Source organism: Tachypleus tridentatus, chromosome 7 (genome assembly GCF_004210375.1).
Source record: "Tachypleus tridentatus isolate NWPU-2018 chromosome 7, ASM421037v1, whole genome shotgun sequence".
NCBI classification, from domain to species: domain Eukaryota; kingdom Metazoa; phylum Arthropoda; class Merostomata; order Xiphosura; family Limulidae; genus Tachypleus; species Tachypleus tridentatus.
The window spans coordinates 168031361-168052298 of NC_134831.1; the positions used below are offsets into that span (position 1 = coordinate 168031361).

Sequence of the window (20938 nt, forward strand, 5' to 3'; positions counted from 1 at the left end):
ATAAAGGTATAAACGCCTTTATACCTATATTAATATAATAAAATAAATAAAATTATATATTCAAACATCTAATACCGCCCTCTACATTCCGACACTCAATTACACAACCCCTTTCAAACATGTGGTTAGCTTCCGGTCAGTTACCTCTTTCTTTGTGAACCTGACGATGACTGAAGAAGGTCGAAACGTTGTTCGCTCTTCTATGTAAAATATTTTCTCAACCCAAACGAGCCGTTTTTGCATATATATTTCTCAACAAGTGGGTTTCTCGACATCACTGATCAGAATGATTTTAGTATCAGTTGACGTCAATAATCAAATTACGGTATTATACAGGCATGCAGAGAGACACACACTGAGCCAATGGGAAACGGTGAGTGATTATTTGTTATCTATATCTGTTAACCTGGCAAATGTAGTAGTGGAATAACTTTGAAACTGCTACTGTGGGTGTGTGTGAGTTTTCTTGTAGCAAAGCGCATATGGCTATCTGCTGAGCTTACCAAGGGGATTCGAACGTCAGATTTTATCTTTATAAATCAGGAGACTTACAGCTGTACTAGCGTGGAGCAAAACTGGTCCTGGAAATGAAGTTGTGTGATTAGTGTGGAATGTGTAGCACTATGTATATAAATGTAAACTATATGACTTACCTGACATACAATTTATATAATATATGTACATAAATATTTATATATCAATATATCGCTTCGTAAACACATATCTGTTCTAACATTATGACAAAAGAACTTCGATGTGGGGTATTATAACTAGTTCTTAGTTATTTTAACATTAGAAGACACAGGTATCGGAAAACAAATTTCTTTCGTTTCACCAAAAGCAGAAAGGCTGCTGAGATGATTCCTCTCGTCTAAAGCAGGTAGACAAACTGTTTGTTTCTTTGCTTGATTTTTAAATTTCAGCCTGAGCTACACCAGGGCTATTTGCTTTAGCCGTCTCTAATTTAGCTATGTGAGACAAGAGGGAAGGCAGCTGGTCATCACAACCCACAGCCAACTATTGTCTACTCATTCTTTAACGAATATTAGGACTATCCGTGACATTATAACAATATTCCGTCTGAAAGGGCAAGCAGGTTTGGTGTGACAGGTATTCGAACTCACGACTCTCAGATTACTAATATAGGGCCGTAACCACCTGCCCATTCTTGACCAGAAATGTTGAAAATATAGAACAATGTCTGCGTAATGAAGAAAATAGTGTATAATAATAGTTGGCTCGCAGTTGGAAAAGGACATGAAGCGTGCTAGTTTAACAGTAACTGTTATAACTGTACAAATCAGGGCGTTAGCTTCGAGAATTACATATTGTGCTTGACATTCAAACATAATCAACACTGGAGAAAATCTTCTGGACCACAATTATTTTTTTTTTTTTTTTTACATTTTTCAATGATGTTTTTGCAGTCAAACCTACATGTAAATATTATCAACAAACTATAAAGTTTCAAACCAAATAAGTCACAGTCGTTTAGTTGTGACAAAGTGATAGCATTTATTTTTAACGTATTCTATCTAATTATTACACTTCTTTACCAGGTAATACATTCAATAGTATCAAAAACACTTTCTATGTTTTACCAATAATTTAAATTTGATGTTCAGCTTTATTGATGGGTGAAATGTATATGTTTGTTTGTTTTTCAAATAGCATCCTAACGGGAAAGTGAAGGATAAATAAAGTAAAAATGTTTTCAGTGGTTAATCAATAACCCGTAACGCTGTTATTTATTCTTTTTATTAGATAAATAAAATAAATTACAAAATAACTTCCTATACGTTTCAGTTTTGTTTATAGTTCCAAGTTTTACTCATTTCAACTGGGGGCGTTATAATGGGACGGTAAATCCCACTATTCGTTGGTAAAAGAGTAGCCCAAGAGTTGGCGGTGGGTGGTGATGACTAGCTGCTTTCCCTGTAGTCTTACACTGCTAAATTAGGGACGGCTAGCACAGATAGCCCTCGAGTAGCTTTGTGCGAAATTCCAAAAACAAACAAACAAAGCTCGCGGTCAAAAATAATTATTGCTTCCGCCAAATAATTTTTTTTATTTCTTTTATTAAAACGATGATTTATATAAGACAAAAGGTATTTTAAGAGCTCGTCCTATCCAGACCACAAGGTCTACATGGTGTCTTCATTCAATATGTTGTAATTTATACATATTAATTATTTTTATATTTCTTTATGCGCAGTGAAATAAAAATGAGTAATTGATAGCATGAGATATAGACCATGATAAATATTTGAATTTTTACATTGTTATTAATATGTTAATTTCATTTACACACCCTTAGCGCGATAAAAACGTCTAGCATCTTAACAAACCGATAAAATGAGTCTATCGGAAGGGGTAGTTTGAAATCAAGGGGGTAAGATGAAATTGATTTCAGACTACCCCGGGAGGGACCTGAAATCGATTTTTTCCTACCACCCAGTAATATGAAAACGAATTCAAATTATCGGGGGTACCATTTTTAGGGGGTACTTTGAAATCGTTACACCGAGGTAAATTTTCTTGGGCCAACCACTTGAAATTCTCGTTTCAAGACCCTTAGGGTCTTTTAAGAAATTTGCAATAGCAGTTTTACTAAGCCCAATCACACTAGCGATGGCACGTTGAGAGAGACCTTGCTTTTGCAGCTCGACAATTCTGCCACGTTCAAACTCTGTCAACTTTTTAGCCTTTGCCATGTCTTCATCCAGTGCAACATAAGAGATGTCAATGGAAGATATTGACAACACAAATGATTGAATACAAATGACTAAATTTCGTTACGTGTTTACCGATTAACGCTTCATTTCAGTATGGTTTTAAACTTTTGACCAGCTTGTATTTAGGCTAATTTCATAGTGTTCACATTTTCCCTGTTAAATGCTTAAAAAGTTTTTTTTTTCCCTTTTCTTACTTTCATCTTTCGAAGCTCTACTCAAATAAGTGGTTGGGTTTAACAACGCAAAATGCATATTTTCTCTTTATCTTTATTGTCCTTAAGATTTTGGCCAGCAGTTATGTGTTAAAATGGCATCCTGATGGGAAAGTGAATGTTATATGATAAAGTAAAAATGTTTTATATGATTAATCACTACTCGACCATAACACTGCTATTCATTCTTGTTTATAAAATACATAAAACAAAACACTAAACGACTTCCTATACAATGTTGTTTTTAGTTCCGACTTTTACTCAGTTCAACTGCATGGAATTCTAAATAGGAAAAACACATCTCTATACTACAGTGTAAGAATATATTTCGTATATAATATCTTGTCCTTAACAATAATTTAGAAACATCTCTATTAGATACGTTTAATAAAACACTTAACAACTTCATGTTCTTTACCTCGTTGATTTTATTTGGAGTTCCGGCGTTAAGACAATAACATGTTACTTTGTATATAATCAAACTAAGGAACTAATTATTCGAATAGTAATAATACAGTCTACTAACTATCACACATAACACTATCTTTGCTTCAGTAAATAAAAATTTAGTACTCTTTTAAAATGTGCAATTTTAACTTTTTGTATCTAATGTAATTTGTAATTAATGTGTCCATGTGAAGTTTAACATGCTATTACAACAACCCGAAACGTAACAATAATTTCTATATAATATTACTCGACACATAAAGTTAAATACGTTTTTTTATATGTAAAATAGATAACAAACTGACCGACCTTAAAACAATATTAAAATGACACCTGGTAATATTACAATGTTATAAAATTTCAAACGAGTTAATGTTATTCAATAGATAATTGTTATGTTCTTCTATTCATCTTGTTTATGTTACTTGGGTACAGTCTATTTAGTTGTATAGTTGTTATAGTAATTGAATATGAATTAACTCAGTATACAAATCCTGCGTACAATGAAGAGTATTATATGAAGATTATAAAAGCTCAAACGTCAACATTTTCTTACATATATATCAAATAGAGAAGTTGCCGCTTTTACTGGAGAGAAGGACAGTGAGTGTCTCACGAAAAATTACAAAGTCTAATCTGTAAACTGCTCTTAGAGCCTTCTCCAGGTCCTCCAAGTGTAAACTCTCGGTAGGAGGAACATCACAGTCAACAAAATATTTTGAACATACAGTCCTAACAGTTAGAGACACTGAATAATATGACATTATAAAGAAACAATTTATAATTAATATTTTATAACGATATTTATTGGTCACTATTATGTATATTAGGTATCTTTGAAAGATACGAAATGAATAATTATACAAATAATTAAGATTTAATGTCACATCAAGTCAAGGTGGTTTCAATTCAAAGGTTTTTTTTTACTTGTTCCTGTTAATATATTTCAAAGGTCTTAAATAACATGATAAAAATTTCGGATGTTCTAAATCACCAACATTATAATTCAGATCTTCTTTTGCTCCCCTCTCATTCATTCGGAGTTAATTTAACTGATTTTAAAAAATAAAAATCGAAGGATGTGTTGAGTCTAATAATACTTATGTAGAATTAACCAATTCTATATTTGATTAAACTTCAGGAAGCTGTATTTGTTGAGTGAAATTTATTCACTCAAATATGTGTGAAAAGAAAAACTGTTGAAGTATTTTTGTGCATGATAATAGTACGATGATATTTGACTTTGTAGAACTGATGTTTATTGGAAGTCTACTTGTTACATATCTTCCAAAAACAACTGTATACTGAAAAATATATAACACAAATTCATTTTCTTTATAATAAAAAGAAGGTTTCTAATTTAATTAATGTACATAATATAAAAATTACTTTTTTAACGAGATGAAGTCATTGGCAAATTTTAACTGAATTTTTAAAGTATTTTTTTAAAACTAAAAGCGGTTAATCGGTTGTTTTCAAACGCCATATTTTCAAGAAATATATTTCCTTAGTGTAACTCTACATAATTGCAGTCTGATAAGCAAAATAAATCATATTTGTCGTTTTCTCTTTAATCTCAGAAACTTAGTTGACACGTATGATAATTAATAATTTTTAGACTAAACGTGTAATATAACTCCGACTTAAACGTAAGTTTATTTCTGAATGAAAAAATAATTATATCCCTGAGCTTTCTACCTAAACATACACACGGTACAGTGGTAATGGTAGTCTAGTATAAAATATTTCTAAAGATTTGTCTGATATTCAATATTCTATTCCTGTTTGACTATTAGCTTGGATGTCTTGAAAGTTGAATAGTAGTGACAAATATTAATATTAGGTATTGAATACGTCAAGGTCCAAAAATGATTTATTCTAATAATGTTACTCACAAATAGATGAAGTATATATTCGCTTGTGAGTTTAGTTTCTAAATTCTACTAATAAGTAACATTATTCATTCTACTAAAATAAACTACAGACAATTTTCTGTAAGGGATTTCTGATTGGTGCGGATTAATTTTAGCAAATAATAGAAGAGAATGCTTACCTCAACCCTGCCCCCTTAAAGGTTGACATCAATATACTATTGGTATAAACCATTATTTGATGAACTGACTGCCAAATATAGTATGGCTTCATCAGTATGAGACATTAAGCCACGAAAGTCAATGTTAACTTATTGATTAGTGATATAAAGGTTCAAACAAGAATTAATGATACACCGCTTAAAGACATCGGATGGGTACAAATGTGGGAAGAAGGTGGAGGGGTGACTGGAGATTTAACGTAATACACAAAAGTTTCCTTTAATGGGTGTGTGTTTCTCTTGTAGGAAAACCAAATCAGACTATCTGCTAAGCTCACCGAGGAGAATCGAAGATCTGATTTTAGCGTAATAAATCCTTAGACTTACTACTGTACCAGCGGGAGACTCCTTCAATGGATATTTTCTCACAGACCCATCGAATGTCGGTGAAGGAGGAAGATGTATACACACGTGCTCTTGTATTATTACCCAGGTAACGAATGTGCAACAGTTGAGCAGGACCTGGTATGTTCTGATGGTTAGGTTTTTTATGTACCATATGGGATGTACTGAAAAGTGTACATGTAATCATAGTGTTATAATTAAACATGACGAATAGCATTGGATTATAATATATGACTGAATTTTACATAATATATTATCCTGAAAACAAGAATGAAGACTGGTTTAGAAACAAATTGTATGAGGATTTTATTGGCAACCTAAAAATTAACGGAATAATATGTGTGAAATAATATTATATTTTGTGATGTGTTCAGTAACATCATTCGATGACCTAAGTATTGAAGGAATTTTAACAATTTTATGAAAGTTATGTTTTACAGCCAGGTTGACAAATTGAGAAAAAGTGACGAATAAAATTTATTATAAAAACTTACCAGCGATGAGTTTTCTAATAATGTCTTTTACTGTAATAACTAAAATTATTGTGACTTGCCGAGATGACATGGAATGTAAAGGATTTCTGCTTGTTGTGATGTTCGTCCTACCTGTTGTTGTTTTAGAGGTGCAGGAATTGTATTTTGTGATAGAACGTTGGGGTAAAAGAAGAAACGATTGACACTGAGGACACTTTTTGTCGTTCGGCACGACACGTGCCGAAATGTGGGAATCCTTATTGCCCCGCGTTTCATTGGGACAATACTCGCGTCACATAGTGATGCTGAGGAGCAGGTTGTGAGCATTGATGTTGTCACTGGGGGATGTATGATTCGGCTTGTTAATGTCTTTGCACCTCTTTGGTCTGAGGAGGTAGAACCCTTCTTCTATGCCTTGGACAGGTTCTTGATGATGCAGGCAGATATCGTCCACGGTGGCGACCTCATCTGCGTCCTGGATCTTCACCTCGACAAGATTGGAGGCAATCCTTTTTCAGGTGACCAGTGTACACAGTCTTTGCATGCGGTGCTGACAGATTTCGAATGTTCCAATGTTTGGCATGCGCCACATGAATCTGCCTTGGTACCTTGGAGCTGTTCTTCCTCTGGACGACTGCAATACACAGGCTATTGAGTGCCATGTCTTCGCCTTCCTGTGGGGTAGTAAGCCTGAGGCTGTATCTCGGCTTTCTTTGACACTGCCACCTCGCAATGGACATACCATGTGTCTGAACCCGGTGTCTTTCTCTCTTGCTGTCTACAACCTTTTGCTGTCTGTCATTGCAGGGTCATCCCTGTTGCCACCTCATAAGTTTCGTGGTTGGCACTTGTCGCAGACTCTTTGGTGTTCTGTTGAGGCTGTAAACATCAACGTGTTTTGACCCTCCTTCATGGTGTGTAGACGCTGCTGTGGCGTTACGGTGATGTCGTGCCGTGTCAGCCGACTTACCTACGGACTCCCCGTTTCCTCTACCGCCTGCTGGTTGCTGAATGCACACACAGGACTGAGCAACACCATCTGTGTGTGTATATATATATATATATGTAAATTTTAATTCTTATGATTACTTTGTTTTTCTCATTTTTTTAACTTTTATTAAACAGCCGTTAATGTATTGATACATGTATTTCTAATGATTATTATGTTACTTTTGTATTTATTAATTGTACTTAGCCTAATAACTTTATATATATGTATGAATAAATTTTCATATATTTTGTATTTCTTTATTAATCGACGTATTAATCTCAGTGTATTTATTTCCATTTCTTGTTTTATATTAACTTTGTATATATATAGTGTGTTTAACTTTTTGTATATATTAAATGTATTTCTCTTGTTCACTTTGTATATCTATGAATGTATATATTTTCCATTTAATTGGTAACATTTTTCCTTTTCGCTTTTGATTTTTTCCTTTTTCATCTTCTCAGTGTACATGTATATATGTTTAATGTATGTATGAACGTGTTTTATAATTGTAAAGATATTTGTTAGTTATTGTAAATAAATTCAAAGTTAATAATTCAACAATCCTTGGTAATGTAATATTTATATCTTGTTTGGTAGTATTTCTTTATAATATAATTATAATGAATATTATAGAAAGTACAGATCTTAATTACTTCTTTGAATAATTGTTGTTATCATATTGTTAGAAACTATATCTACATAAAAAGTATTGCTGATATATCTGTAGCTAGTAAGTCAGAATTCATGTGTTGTACTAAGTTTTGAGATTTTATTTTAAGCTTCGTTAAAAGTTACATTTCACAAACACATTAATACCGATTTTAACAGATCAGAGAAAAGAAGACTACAACAATTATCATCCTTTTAATGTTTCTAACACTGCCGGAAGCAGCTACAGATCAGATTATAAATTTCTTTAGATTGAATTCATACAACAGTTGAAATGTTATGACAGAAATGTCAATTATAAGTTACCTTTGTCCTTATCATTGAAGAACCAATTAGAATGTTTCTTTCTTGTTTGTTATTAATGGAGATGTGTAAAATAATATTTCATAAAAGTGAGATAATTTATGACAAAAACGTTTATCCAAAAATTCGAATCTTGCCTATGTTTCTGATGAAATAATGTAAAAAACAATATACCTTTGTTGACGACTTTATATTTTACAGCAATTTAAGATGAGAATATAAATTATTTCAAAATAATTTCATGTACGAAACAGCAACACAGGGTGACACAACAATACTGTTTGATAAAATCTGTCCTTATAAATTTTAAAGAAAATATTTTAATTGAAATTCTGTTGTTGCTACAACTAAATATAAAATTAAAAGTAAATAAAGTTTACAATAAAAGAACAGATAATTGTTTCAGATGCGTTTGTTGTTAATAAACGAGTGTATAAAATAATAATTACATTAATACGACAGCTTTTAGATGATTCATTTGGTGTTGTGGTCATGTTTGTTATAACATATAGTGTACAGCTGTGAGAAAAATAAACCGTATTTTATGAGACGTAAGACGCATTTTTTTCTTTAAAAACGCCTTGAAAATTCTCCATACGCTTTCCTTTACTAAGTAGCACAGTAAACAAAATGTCTTGAACATACAATGTCATATCAGCAAGTCCTAACAGCTAGAGACAATGAAGAAAATGATCTTGTTTGGAAAAGAAAAATATTAACAATAGTTTATAATGATTTCTATTGGTCACTATTTATCTAGCTGAATGACTTAGCTAATAAACGTTACGTTTAGTTAACTGTCAACATTATATCACTACCTAGATGTACACTGTATATTAAAGTAATATTTTAAGATATCCGTTTGTAATCGATCAATAATTAATATCTTAATTTTAACAGTTTATTGACTACAGTTTTATTTGTCAAGTTTTTCTTACTTCTTAATTATTTTAGTAGAGGTTATCCATTCTTGTGAGAAATATTTACATGTATCGAAATGTTCATCAGTTGCTCCAGGGGCGAAAAGATTATATGTTTGGAAGAAATTAATACTGGCAGAGAGCCAATAAGTGCAAGAGACCATAGTGAACAGATAGATGATGAAACAATATGTTACAACAATATCTAGAGAGAAATGTCTACTTTTGTAAAATACTTCGATTGTAGACTCTGGTTGACATATTATTCACTATAATATCGTAAATTGTGATTAAGTTTTAATGAAACAAAAACATGTATACATCTATATACATTTCAAATATCCTATTTATTGCATAACATCTGTTTTTCATCTACAGAATACGAAAATTTAATTTATATATCACGAAGAGAGTGTCACTTATTATTTTTGCTTATGTTTAATGATACAGCATTCAGTGTATAGTATTTTATTCCATATACATTAAATATTTCTTCGCAACAACTTAATTAATAAATACTCAGTTTCTGATTTTACCATTTTCTTAAGTATTGAAAATCACATAGAATAAGAGTAAGTATCGTATTTAAAGAGTAGAGGGTATCACAATCGGACAAGCTTTATGGTATAATTGAAGCAATATTGAAATCCATGGAACGATGCCTCATTTTGATTTAATGGGTAGTGCAAGTTAAAATTGTACAGATGAATTTTTAAAGAATTTTAATAACTAATTGTACTCAATAATTATCATACCTTATGAAGTTAATTTTTGTTGTTGCTGTGTCAGCTTTGGATGTCGAAACTATTTTTCTTAACTGTAAAGCTTTCAGACTTTGATTGTCCTCAAAAGACTTCTTCACTGTGACAAGATTGTGAATAGCAAACAGTTACAATGTCATATGTATTCATATAAAGGAAGCGGAACCCTGACTCGCAGATTTCATCGTCTCAGTTAGGGTTTCCTTTATTCCGAGTAGAATAAATAGGTCTCAACAAATGGAATCAATGATCGCTCTTTAAAATTATTAATGTCTAACATCTTTTTATATGACCCACTGTTGGCTTCAATTGGTATTCAAAGCGTTGACCATCCATCTTTTTCTTCTAATTTTACTTTATATTCTACAATTTAACTGCACTGATAAGTTTCATTAATTCTCGTGTTTGTCCAAGTAATATACTAGCGTTCATATAACTCATACGATTCTACTGTTTCATTTATAAGTATACTAATTATTCAGTATAATTATCCCATGTATGTTTCGTTCAACACGTTGTTTTACTTCCTAATCCTTGTTTAGAACACACGTGTTTCATCTTTGGCTGCACACTATCACACTTGTACATTGTCTTCTTGGACGTTTGCCAGTACTGTATTCATCACTTCGAACGTCTTCTGCACTTATCATATTACAAATATCTGATATTTTCAGTTTTACATCTTTTTCCCCTCATAATTCACAAATCAAAGGCTCTCTATATTCAGATCATTAAAAATACAAATTTGTTTTATATTTTTAGTGATATTTCAAGAGTTGCTTAACCACACATTCTACAAGAAACGAATTTATAGAATTTCAATGTGAATCCAAGACAAGGTAAAGCTTGACTTGTTCTAGACAAACTTTAATTACTTTTTAATCAAGGAAACTTTCCGATTGATTTCATGATCAAGTTAACTGAAGATACTGAAAAAACGAGAGCCCTGTCTTTACCAAATAGATCACTATTTAACTTACAAGGTTAGATATATCAAAATGTCAGGATTACAAAAACTTCAGTAGCTCTAGTAACGACAAGGTTTATTATGAACTAGTCTTGAAAATATTTCGTAACAATTTTGTGAAAATATCACTCGGTTGAGTGATCATTACGTGAATCAAACAACACACTAACAGAAGTTTAATTTACCTTCCAGTCAGAAATAAATCGAAAGATTAAATTACGTGGTTCTTTTAAGGTAATGGGTCCACTTTAACAGACCTGTATCTAAAATGTTCAATATATTTTGATAAATGGCCAAAATCTTGAGACCAATGAACATAAAGAAAAAATATAAATTTTGCGTTGTTAGACTCAACCACTAATTTGAGTAGAGCTTCGAAAGATAAAAATAGGAAAATAAAAAATAAAAATAAAAACGTTTTTAGCATTTAACAGGGAAAATGTGAACACTATGAAATTTTAGACGAAATACTAGCTGGTCAAAAGTTCAAGACCATACCAAAAAGAAATCCTAAACAGGGTAGGAAATGCCAAACAAGAGGTCTAAGTAGTGATTTGCACGGCAGTCATTGCGAATAACTGCAAACATTCGTTTTGGCATAGTCGATATAAGCGTTTGCACAAACTCTGACTGGAATGTTATTCAACGTGGAGAAGATGGCTTCACGAAGATCGTGCACTGTTTGGAATTGACGTCCATGTCTATAGACTTCCACTTCCATCCACCCCCAAACATTTTCAATGGGGTTCAGTTCGGGCAAACACGCTAGGCGATCCAAAAGAATCACGTTATTCGCCATGAAAAAGTCCTTTGTCCTGTGGGCATTGTGGATTGCAGCGCTGTCCTGCTGAAACATCCAGTCATTTCCACACAAGCGAGGGCCTTCAGTCAATAAGGATACTCTCTTCAACATGCCAATGTCAAACAGCTGCTGTTTGACGCCCTTGTATAACTTGAAGCTCCATTGTTCCATGGAAGGAGAAAGCACCCTAGATCATGAGGGAACCTCCTCCACTGTGTCGTGTAAAAAATGTCTCCGGTGGGATATCCTTATCGTGACAGTAAGGTGACACTGGATGTTATCGTGACAGTTGGAAGCCATCTGGACCATCCAGGTTAAATTGTTTCTTATTAGAAGGTTTTTTCCACTTCTGTACGTCCCATGCTTGGTGCTTCACAGCAATGTTTAACCGACCTGTTTCGTGGTGTGGAAGGACGCGTGGCCTTTGAAGACGTTTACGGTCTTTAAAGCCTTTCTCTCGTAGATACCGTCTTATTGTTCTTGAGCTGCATTCTGCGTCCGTAAGGGCATTAATCTGGTTCGACGATCGGCTGGTGTCTTGCTCAACGCCAGCGTAATTTTCTTGGGCCGACCACTTGAACTTCTTATTCCGTGTCCCTCAGGGTCTTTTAAGAAATTTGCAATAGCAGCTTCACTTCGTCAAATCTCACCAGCGATGGCACGTTGAGAGAGACCTTACTTTTGCAGCTCGACAATTCTGCCACGTTAAAACTCTGTCAACTTTTTAGCCTTTGCCATGTTTTTACCAAATGTAACACAGGTGATGTGAGTGGGAGATATTGACAACGCTAATGATTGAACACAAATGACTCAATTTCATTACGTGTTTACGGATTAATGATTCGTTTCAGCATGGTCTTAAACTTTTGACCAGCTTGTATTTAGGCTAATTTCATAGTGTTCACATTTTCCCTATTAAATGCTAAAAACGTTTTTTTATTTTTTATTTTTCCTTTTCTTATTTTCCTCTTTCGAAGCTCTACTCAAATAAGTGTTTGAGTGTAACAACACAAAATGCATATTTTTTTAAATGTTTATTGGCTTTAAGATTTTGCCCAGCAGTGTATATATATATATATATATGCGGAAACAGTAGATGATTTTAACTGTTCGTTAACTGTTTCATATGTATTATTTGTTTCTCTATTGATAATAAATTCCGTATTAATATTTTTGTTTACCATCTTATTTACTACAGATCTTGAATATCAGAAATATCCAATAATATTTATTATATGAATCATGACGAACATTTAAATTTAACAGTTACCAAGAATAAAACTATCATAATATATTTTATGTTCCTCTTGACGACTTAGTTTTAAGTACAGATTAAATTCTCTCTTACTTTCCGGTTAGTTATGTTCCTTCATTTACAGAATGTGATAATTTACACGATATATCACGTGTCACTTGTTATTTTTGTTTACGCTTAATGAAAGAAAATTCGGTGTATAATATTTTACCTGAAATTACTTTTGAAATGTTTAATAAACATCTAATATATCTTGCAAATACTTTATTAACCTCTGGAATCTACTACCTTGTAAAGTTAAAGCGTCAGAAATGATTAGGGTTACATCAAATATTTTTTTGAAAGTGTAGCACTATAGCAGAAGATTCACTCAATTACTGAAGCTGCTTAAACATACCGAGAACTTAAAATTTCTTATTACTGTTTTTGTTTATATATTTATACCAACTGTGAGTGTACAGAACTTGTTGAACAATTCATTTTTTTGTTTTATTAAATTTCGCACGCAACTAGCAGTTCCTAATTTTAAAGTGTTAAAATAGTGACAAAGCAGCTTATGAAAACAACAATCATCAACTGTTAAGCTATTCTTTAATAACTAACAGTCGAGCTAATTGACACATTACAATGTTCTAAAGGAGGAAAAAAGGTGAACATATTCGATGATTTGTTTCCATCCAACGACTGCTAGTTGAGTGTCCTAACCACCAGAATATACTTGATTTAGTGCAACTTTGGGACATTCATAACTTGCGGCAATAAAACAAGGAAAAATGTGCAGACTCTTCTTCCACAACCGACAATGTTGTATGTGATGGTCCTGTGAGAAAAGGAAAGTTTTGTACCTTCTATTAAATCTCCAGTCAACCCCATCTCCTTCCCACATTTGTACACAATTATCAAACACCATTAAAGTCCATTTACAAGAACTTTTCAGAGACATTCTGACACATACAAGAACATGGAAGCCTAGGAAGATACATCCAGTGTCTATAGAAGTATATCATTAATTGCTGTTTGATCTTTCATGTCACGGTATAACAGACAGTTTAATATGGACTTTTATGGCTAACTGTGTTATATTGATGAAGCTACACCGTATTTGACAGTCAGTCCTTAGAAGGATGGTGTTTGTCAACATATATTGATGTCAGCCTTTAAGTATGCAGGGTTAAGCTTGGAATTTTCCTATATTCTTAACTAATGCTGTTACCTGCACCAACCATAAATTCCTTAGAACAAAAGTCTTGGAAATGTTCTGTAGTTAATTGTATTAGACTAAACAATGTTATTTATTCTCAAAATTAAAAAAACAACTAAACTCACAAGTAAACAAATACTTCGTTTATTTATAAGTAACATGAACAAAGTAAAACAATCTATATATTGATGTCATCAACACATAATATTGATAACTGCTATCACTGAGGAATAGAATACCAAGTATCAGATAAATCTTAAAAATATATTTTGTACTAAACTACCAGTACCACTGTACTGTCTATATGTTTAGGTAGAATGTTGAGAGATTTAATTATTTTATTAATTCAATAATAAATTTATATTTAAGTTGAAGTTTTATTAGAAATTTTCAATAAAAAAATATTAATTATCATATGTGACAACTTAATTTTTCACATTAACCACAAAACATCAAATATTACTTATTTTAATTTCTAGAGAGCAATAATATAACGCTCTACTGACGAAATATATTTCTTGAAAATATGGCGTTTGATAACAACGAAATTAGTACTTTTTATATTATTATACCAGGCTTTGCAAGGCCAAATGATTAAGGCATTCGACTTGTACTCTGAGGGTCGCGGGTTGGAATCCCCGTCACACCAAGCATGCTTGCCTTCTCAGCCGTGTAGACTCTAAAATGTGCCGGTTAATCCCACTATTTGTTGGTAAAAGAGTAGCCCATGAGTTGGCGGTAGGTGGTGATGACCAGCTGCCTTCCCACTAGTCTTGCACTGCTATGTTAAGGACAGCTGAAGCAAATAGTCCTTTCGTATCTTTCCGCGAAATTTGAAACTAAGCCAAGAATATCCAATAACATCGTCTTGTGAATATAATTTTGACATAATGTATACTGAAAAACTATTTTATTGTGTGTAAAAGGAATTGCTATTTTATTTTTTTAACAGCACTAGTTATTCAAAAGTATGTAACTACTAGACTTGAAACAAACATCCGTTCTATTAAGTCAGTGTGTGTCTATGTTTTCTTGCAGCAAAACCACATCACACTATCTCCTGAGTCCACCGAAGGAAATCGAACTCCTGAGTGTGGCGTTGTAAATCTGTAGACTTACTGGTGTAGGAGCGGATGACATTAAATCGACTATCATCGTGTTATTAACACCTACAAAAGAGTATTATTTCTAAAGTTGTCTTCCTACACACCATGTGAAAGCATTTAGGGAATACATTTAACTCAAATAATTTTGTGTAAATATTAAGTCTTAGCTACTTGAACTTTAAACGAAGATCGAATAAGTACTAAATAAAAAAAACTTAAAGAAATTAACTATTCATACATGGGTTAACTTGATACGAATGTTATTAGTCTCCGTACGTTGTTAGATGTTTATTTTGAATAATGAGCTAAATTACTTTCGAGTAAACCAGTGGTTAACCGGGTGAACATCATATTTAAAATGTTATTGATTTAAAACATTTACAATTTTTACCTAGTTATTTAAGAACTGTAAAAAATTTCGCGGAAACAACTCATCAAACTTTCAGTTAACACATCTCTGATTTAATTTGACACATTAAATTGCAATTATTTGTACAATTATTGATTTAGTATCTTTGAACGTACGTGTAAGACACCTAATGTAATCTGTTACATAACCGAACTAAGAAACTAATAACCAATAAGTGTGATAAAATTTGCTATTTCACCGTTCTTATTATAAAATGTAATTTTAAATTAAAATATCTATCGATATTGACTTTATTATTGGTTACACTTGGTCTTGAGAAATCTATGTTTACCTTTGAAGAGTAAATGTCATTCTAATCCAGATTAATGATCACAAATTTCTAGTTTCTCGACTGTATAAGACAGAATAAATAGAATTAAAAATTATTGATCTTCCTCGACAAGAAACTAAATTATGTAGAATTCCTACTCTATCCATATGAATATTTAATGTCTTTGTTTCGTTATTATTTATAAATATAAACGTATAACAGGTGAGAGTTAGGTTTGTGAAAGAACTGAAAATTTCTGAGTACTTAATTGAGCAGAGTTAAAATCTCGGTCATCAAGGCCGGATTAAAGTTTTATTAGTCCTAGGCTTTTCAATTTATAGAGGCACCTCGAGAGAGAACTTCTAGATGTAATACATTTATAGTCATAGCTTGAAGCCCCCTAGTTAGTGTCAGGGTCTGGGCTTAAACCCGGTAAGCCCACTCCATCATCCGGGAGTGTATGTTATAAAACAACATATTTCTTTTACTTTATGCCATCAGTGACATATAAGAGTGACAGTCAATCATTTAGTGTAGCCAGTGGGTGGAATGGAGCTACTGACTGGCTGTCTCCCGGTGGTCGGTAATTAAATAATAAGGACAGTGGGAGTCAGCTTTAGTATTTGTTCCATAAATACAAAACGTTATATCAAAATAATTTTATATCCATCCAAACCTTTTTGATTTCCAAGTCGTTTACTTTTCGTTACGTTTTAGTATTGTCGTTAAATGTTAATATAAGGATGAACACAAACGATTTACCTTTACTACTTTTTAAATTGATGAAGACAAATTCTGAAACAGCAAACCCAATGTTTTCAGATAGTACCCAATGGGTCAGAGATACTAACTCAATTTTATTATATCAAACATAACAAGGTGAACCATTAAAATTTAGGAAAAATATAATGTTAACACTCGGACATTGTGATTGTACTCACGAGTGGGTCAGAGGCAGATAGAAAAATGTAAAGTAACCAGTTACTGTTTTGTTATAAGAATACTTTTACAATTGATATAGGTTACAACATGTAGATATCATTAGCGAGTAGTATGTTAAATGTCTAAAATGTAAGCCCCTCGCTAGTACAGCGGTATGCTTCCGAATTTACAACGCTAAAATCAGGGGTTCGATTCCCCTCGGTGGGCTGAGCATATAGCCCGATATAACTGTGCTATAAGAAAAAAACACACACAAAAAAAACACTAGAATATGAACCGTGGTGGACATATTATTAACTATAAGAGTGTAATTTAAAACACAACAGAGAATGTTCATACCTAGTATTTAAAGAAATATAAACAAGTAAACATGCAGGAACGTTAAACATTTCGTCTATGACATCTTTCGAACTAACCAAAATGTCTTTTATATAACGTACAGAAAAGCTTGATAACATTGTTATCCCAGGTGACACTGTTTTAAAGTATTTTTAACAATCGTTGGTACTGCTTTAGTTTTCTTTACGAGTGATACGTGACTGTTTTTAATTATTTTTAACTGTCTTAATTACCCGTTACAAAGTACTGACTCTATATTATAATATCAAACAAACAGTTTTCGTAGTATTCTGAACCATTACGATGATATCTCAGTATTATGAAATCCTACATTATTTTGTTACACAGACATTTTTACTTCCTGGTTATTACAATGAATTAAAGGCTCGTAACACGTGTTATTCTTTTGCTTATTTGTCTTGAATCGTTAGAGTTATAGTGAACTTATAGTGCAACAATTCGGAATTCGATCCTTCTGGGGTGGGTTAACAAGCAAGACGGACCAGTGTGTAGCTTTGTGCATAACAACAAGGAAACACAAGTGTGCACATATTGTGTGAGAGTTTTCTGTTGAACACTTGAAGAAAATAAGAATTACACCCTAAAATACCTTAGTGTCTTGTGTTGAAAGATTTATAAACTTTATAACTTCCTGTTCTGCTGCACAGAAACATGGAACTACAATTTGAGAATAGGGGAAAACTGTTTATACCATAGCAGACTTCACCCAGTCTCAGACTTGTATTGAAAATTGCCATTCTGCCGCTAAGTGTTATCACGACGTTGGGCGAAGTAGTTACTGAAATATCATATTTTATTTGATAAACTGACGAGAAATATAAAAGCAAAATCGCATTTTGGAGAGTGTCCGTTTTGCTAATTACACTGTGTAACAAAAATTTTACTTTTTCTTGTTCCTGAGCAAAGAGTGTTATTTCTCAATTGTTCATGCATAAAGTAAATGGAAAAGTCCTATTCCTCTCTTCAAACTTTGCTTTTGTAAACCTGGGTAATGAAATTTCGAAATTTACCCATATTCCAGAACATTCCAGTGATCTTGGTCTGACAAAGTCTTATGTCGATTTTTTGATATGTAGGCTCAAGGAGTGGAATTTGTTAGATGAAAGTGTGAAAGTCGCAAATCAGAGGAAGCGTTACCGACATTTTCAAACTACTTCACTCGTCAAGATGGGATCTGGTTCTGCTTCTGCCACAATGAGTTCAGTCTGTGCGAGGTAATTGGAATTGCCTGTAACCCGAACGAGTGGCGCCTCTTCATTGATAGCTCATCCAGAAACCTCAAAGCTATGCTGCTCCATAACGGGAATAAATATTTGTCTCTTCCCTTGGCTCATTCGGTGCACCTCAAAAAGGAATACAACAGCATTGAGACTTTACTAGAAGCCTTGAAATATGGATGGAAAGTTATGTATGACTTCTAAATGGTGACATATTTTACGGGTCTCCAAGGAGTCTTTGCCAAGTTTCCGAGTTATCTTTGCCTTTGGGACAGCAGGGACACCGCAGCGTATTATAACAGGAAGCACTGGCCACAACGGACCGAGTTTTCTGTGGGGAGGCGCAATGTTAAATGTGAGCCACTAGTGGACCTCTAGAAGGTGTTGTTCCCGCCATTGTACATAAAATTGGGTCTTATGAAACAATTTGTCACAGCTCTTGATAAAGAGTCTGCAGCCTTCATGTACTTTCGGAACTTCTTCCCCAAGAAGCTAAGTAGTAAGGAAAAGAAAGCTTGGGGCAGCTTTGTCGCAGTGGTTCGAGGCTTCTTGGGCAATCGCAAGGCCGAAAATTATGGTTGAGGTTCTGGTGAAGAACTACGGCAAAATGTGCTGCAGATGTACCTGAAAGTCCATATCCTTGACGCTCATCTTGACAAATTCAAGAAAATCACTTGAGCATACTCAGAGGAGCAAGGCGAGCGCTTTCACCAAGATATATTGGACTTTGAATGCCTCTACCAAGTCGCATAACGAAAACATGATGGGAGACTATATTTGGGGGCTGATACGTGAAAGTAATTTACATTACAGAAGCAAATCTTGAAAAACTACTCACTTCTAAACATTTTTGTTCATTTTTGTATAACTGTAGTATAAATACATATAAATCGTGATTAATATGTTGTTTTATTCAGACCTTATGTAAATAAAAAATGTGCAAATTTGCCCGTTTTTTACATAGAAAATAGGTTAATTTCTAAATTTCATTATCCAGGTCACAAAAGCAAAGTTTGAAGGGAATAATGACCATTTTCTGTATTTTTATAAAATAAGCAATGAATAACACATACAATCCAGGAACAAAATTTGTGTTACATAGTGTTATTAAAGGAAAAACAAAATGTAAAAGAACGTCAAGAAGGAACATGTTACTGGGCACATTAACCAGTTATCCACGTACAGTCCTAAGAAATGATTTAACAACTATTTCATAAATTTCACAGAAAATATTACAAAGGAAAGTGATATTCATATTAGAGAATTATTAATATAAAAAATACTCTTATTTCTTTGGGTTGTATTTTTAACCTATACTTCGCTGCTTTATATCATTTCTACCAATATATAGAACTGTTTTAAATTATCTTTATGAACAAAGATAATGCAAACAAAGTTTAATTATTTTTAAAAGTTTTATAATTCTCTGTTAGAAATGCTATCCTTTTAGATTAAACATAAATACTTTAAAAATATAATGTTTCATTATGAAGACCTACGTTATTTTCGTGGAAAACCAAATGTGGTTACTGTTTTTTTTATTCCATTCGACACGGTAACTATTGGAGCTTATAATGCTAAATTACTGGCTTTACTTCCTGTAGTGCTTTTTACAGAGGTAGACTATTTTGCTACTTTGGGCTGACAAGGGACAAACAAATAATTATTTGTTTTTCTGTTTATAATAATTCCATTTAAACACCTTACTTCGTCATATGATTTCCTTTATATCATGAATGTCATAAATGTACAATAATATTTACGATCTAAATCATGACGAATGACATGATATTTAATCTTTGGTTCTTTGAATGTTCGATCTATTTAATTTAAGAAGAGAAAAATACAAAACCTTATAACCTGAACATTTTCTTTACTATGAACAAACTGAGAATGATATTTTATAAAAGTTAGTCCAACACTTTAAACAGACAAGTAAAACAAAACAAACTTCCAAAAATTTTACCACAAGAATTATAATCAGAAGTTTTACACAGCAGAAAATGTAAGTTATTAAAGGAACCCTCAGATACAACATATCTTTAAGTTTCACAATATATATAACTGTAGGGTATAACTTTTCATTGCAAGATACTCACAGATTTTGAAACATAACAAAATTGAATACAAATCAGTTGTTTAATCCAGGAAAGTTCGACAAACAAATCTAGAATATGATTTTTACTAAAATAAATTTAGATTTAAAATTTTAGGTCGGTGGATTCGAATCAGTCAAATATCTACTCAGGATTGTAACTTGATTTATCCACAACTCGTCCCAAGAAATCCCTGAAACTGGTCTAGCAGTACTTATACAGTGTACACACGTGTATCACGCAAAGTGTACTTCGTAAGGATCATGAACTGTATGATTAATTAGCCACTCTTGGGTCTCTACTTTACCAATGCTTAACAACTTATTCTGCCACCATTCCATGTTTACAGCAAATTTCTTAC

General features: G+C 32.7%; 1 protein-coding gene and 1 long non-coding RNA gene across 2 annotated transcripts in view; one reads left to right on the forward strand and one right to left on the reverse strand.

Moving 5' to 3' along the window:
- LOC143257163 (uncharacterized) overlaps positions 1 to 20938 on the reverse strand; it is a 280947-nt gene that overhangs the window by 98458 nt on the left and 161551 nt on the right. The window lies entirely within an intron of this gene.
- Positions 173 to 8820, forward strand: LOC143257158 (uncharacterized). Its single transcript, XM_076515486.1, has 2 exons — positions 173 to 373; positions 5733 to 8820. Exon 2 carries the CDS (start codon positions 6877 to 6879, stop codon positions 7204 to 7206), a length of 330 nt encoding a protein of 109 aa, XP_076371601.1. The 5' UTR covers positions 173 to 373; positions 5733 to 6876; the 3' UTR covers positions 7207 to 8820.

Excerpts from the sequence above, each read along its gene's own strand:
- LOC143257158 (XM_076515486.1), top strand. The coding sequence starts at position 6,877 with ATGTTTGGCATGCGCCACATGAATCTGCCTTGGTACCTTGGAGCTGTT.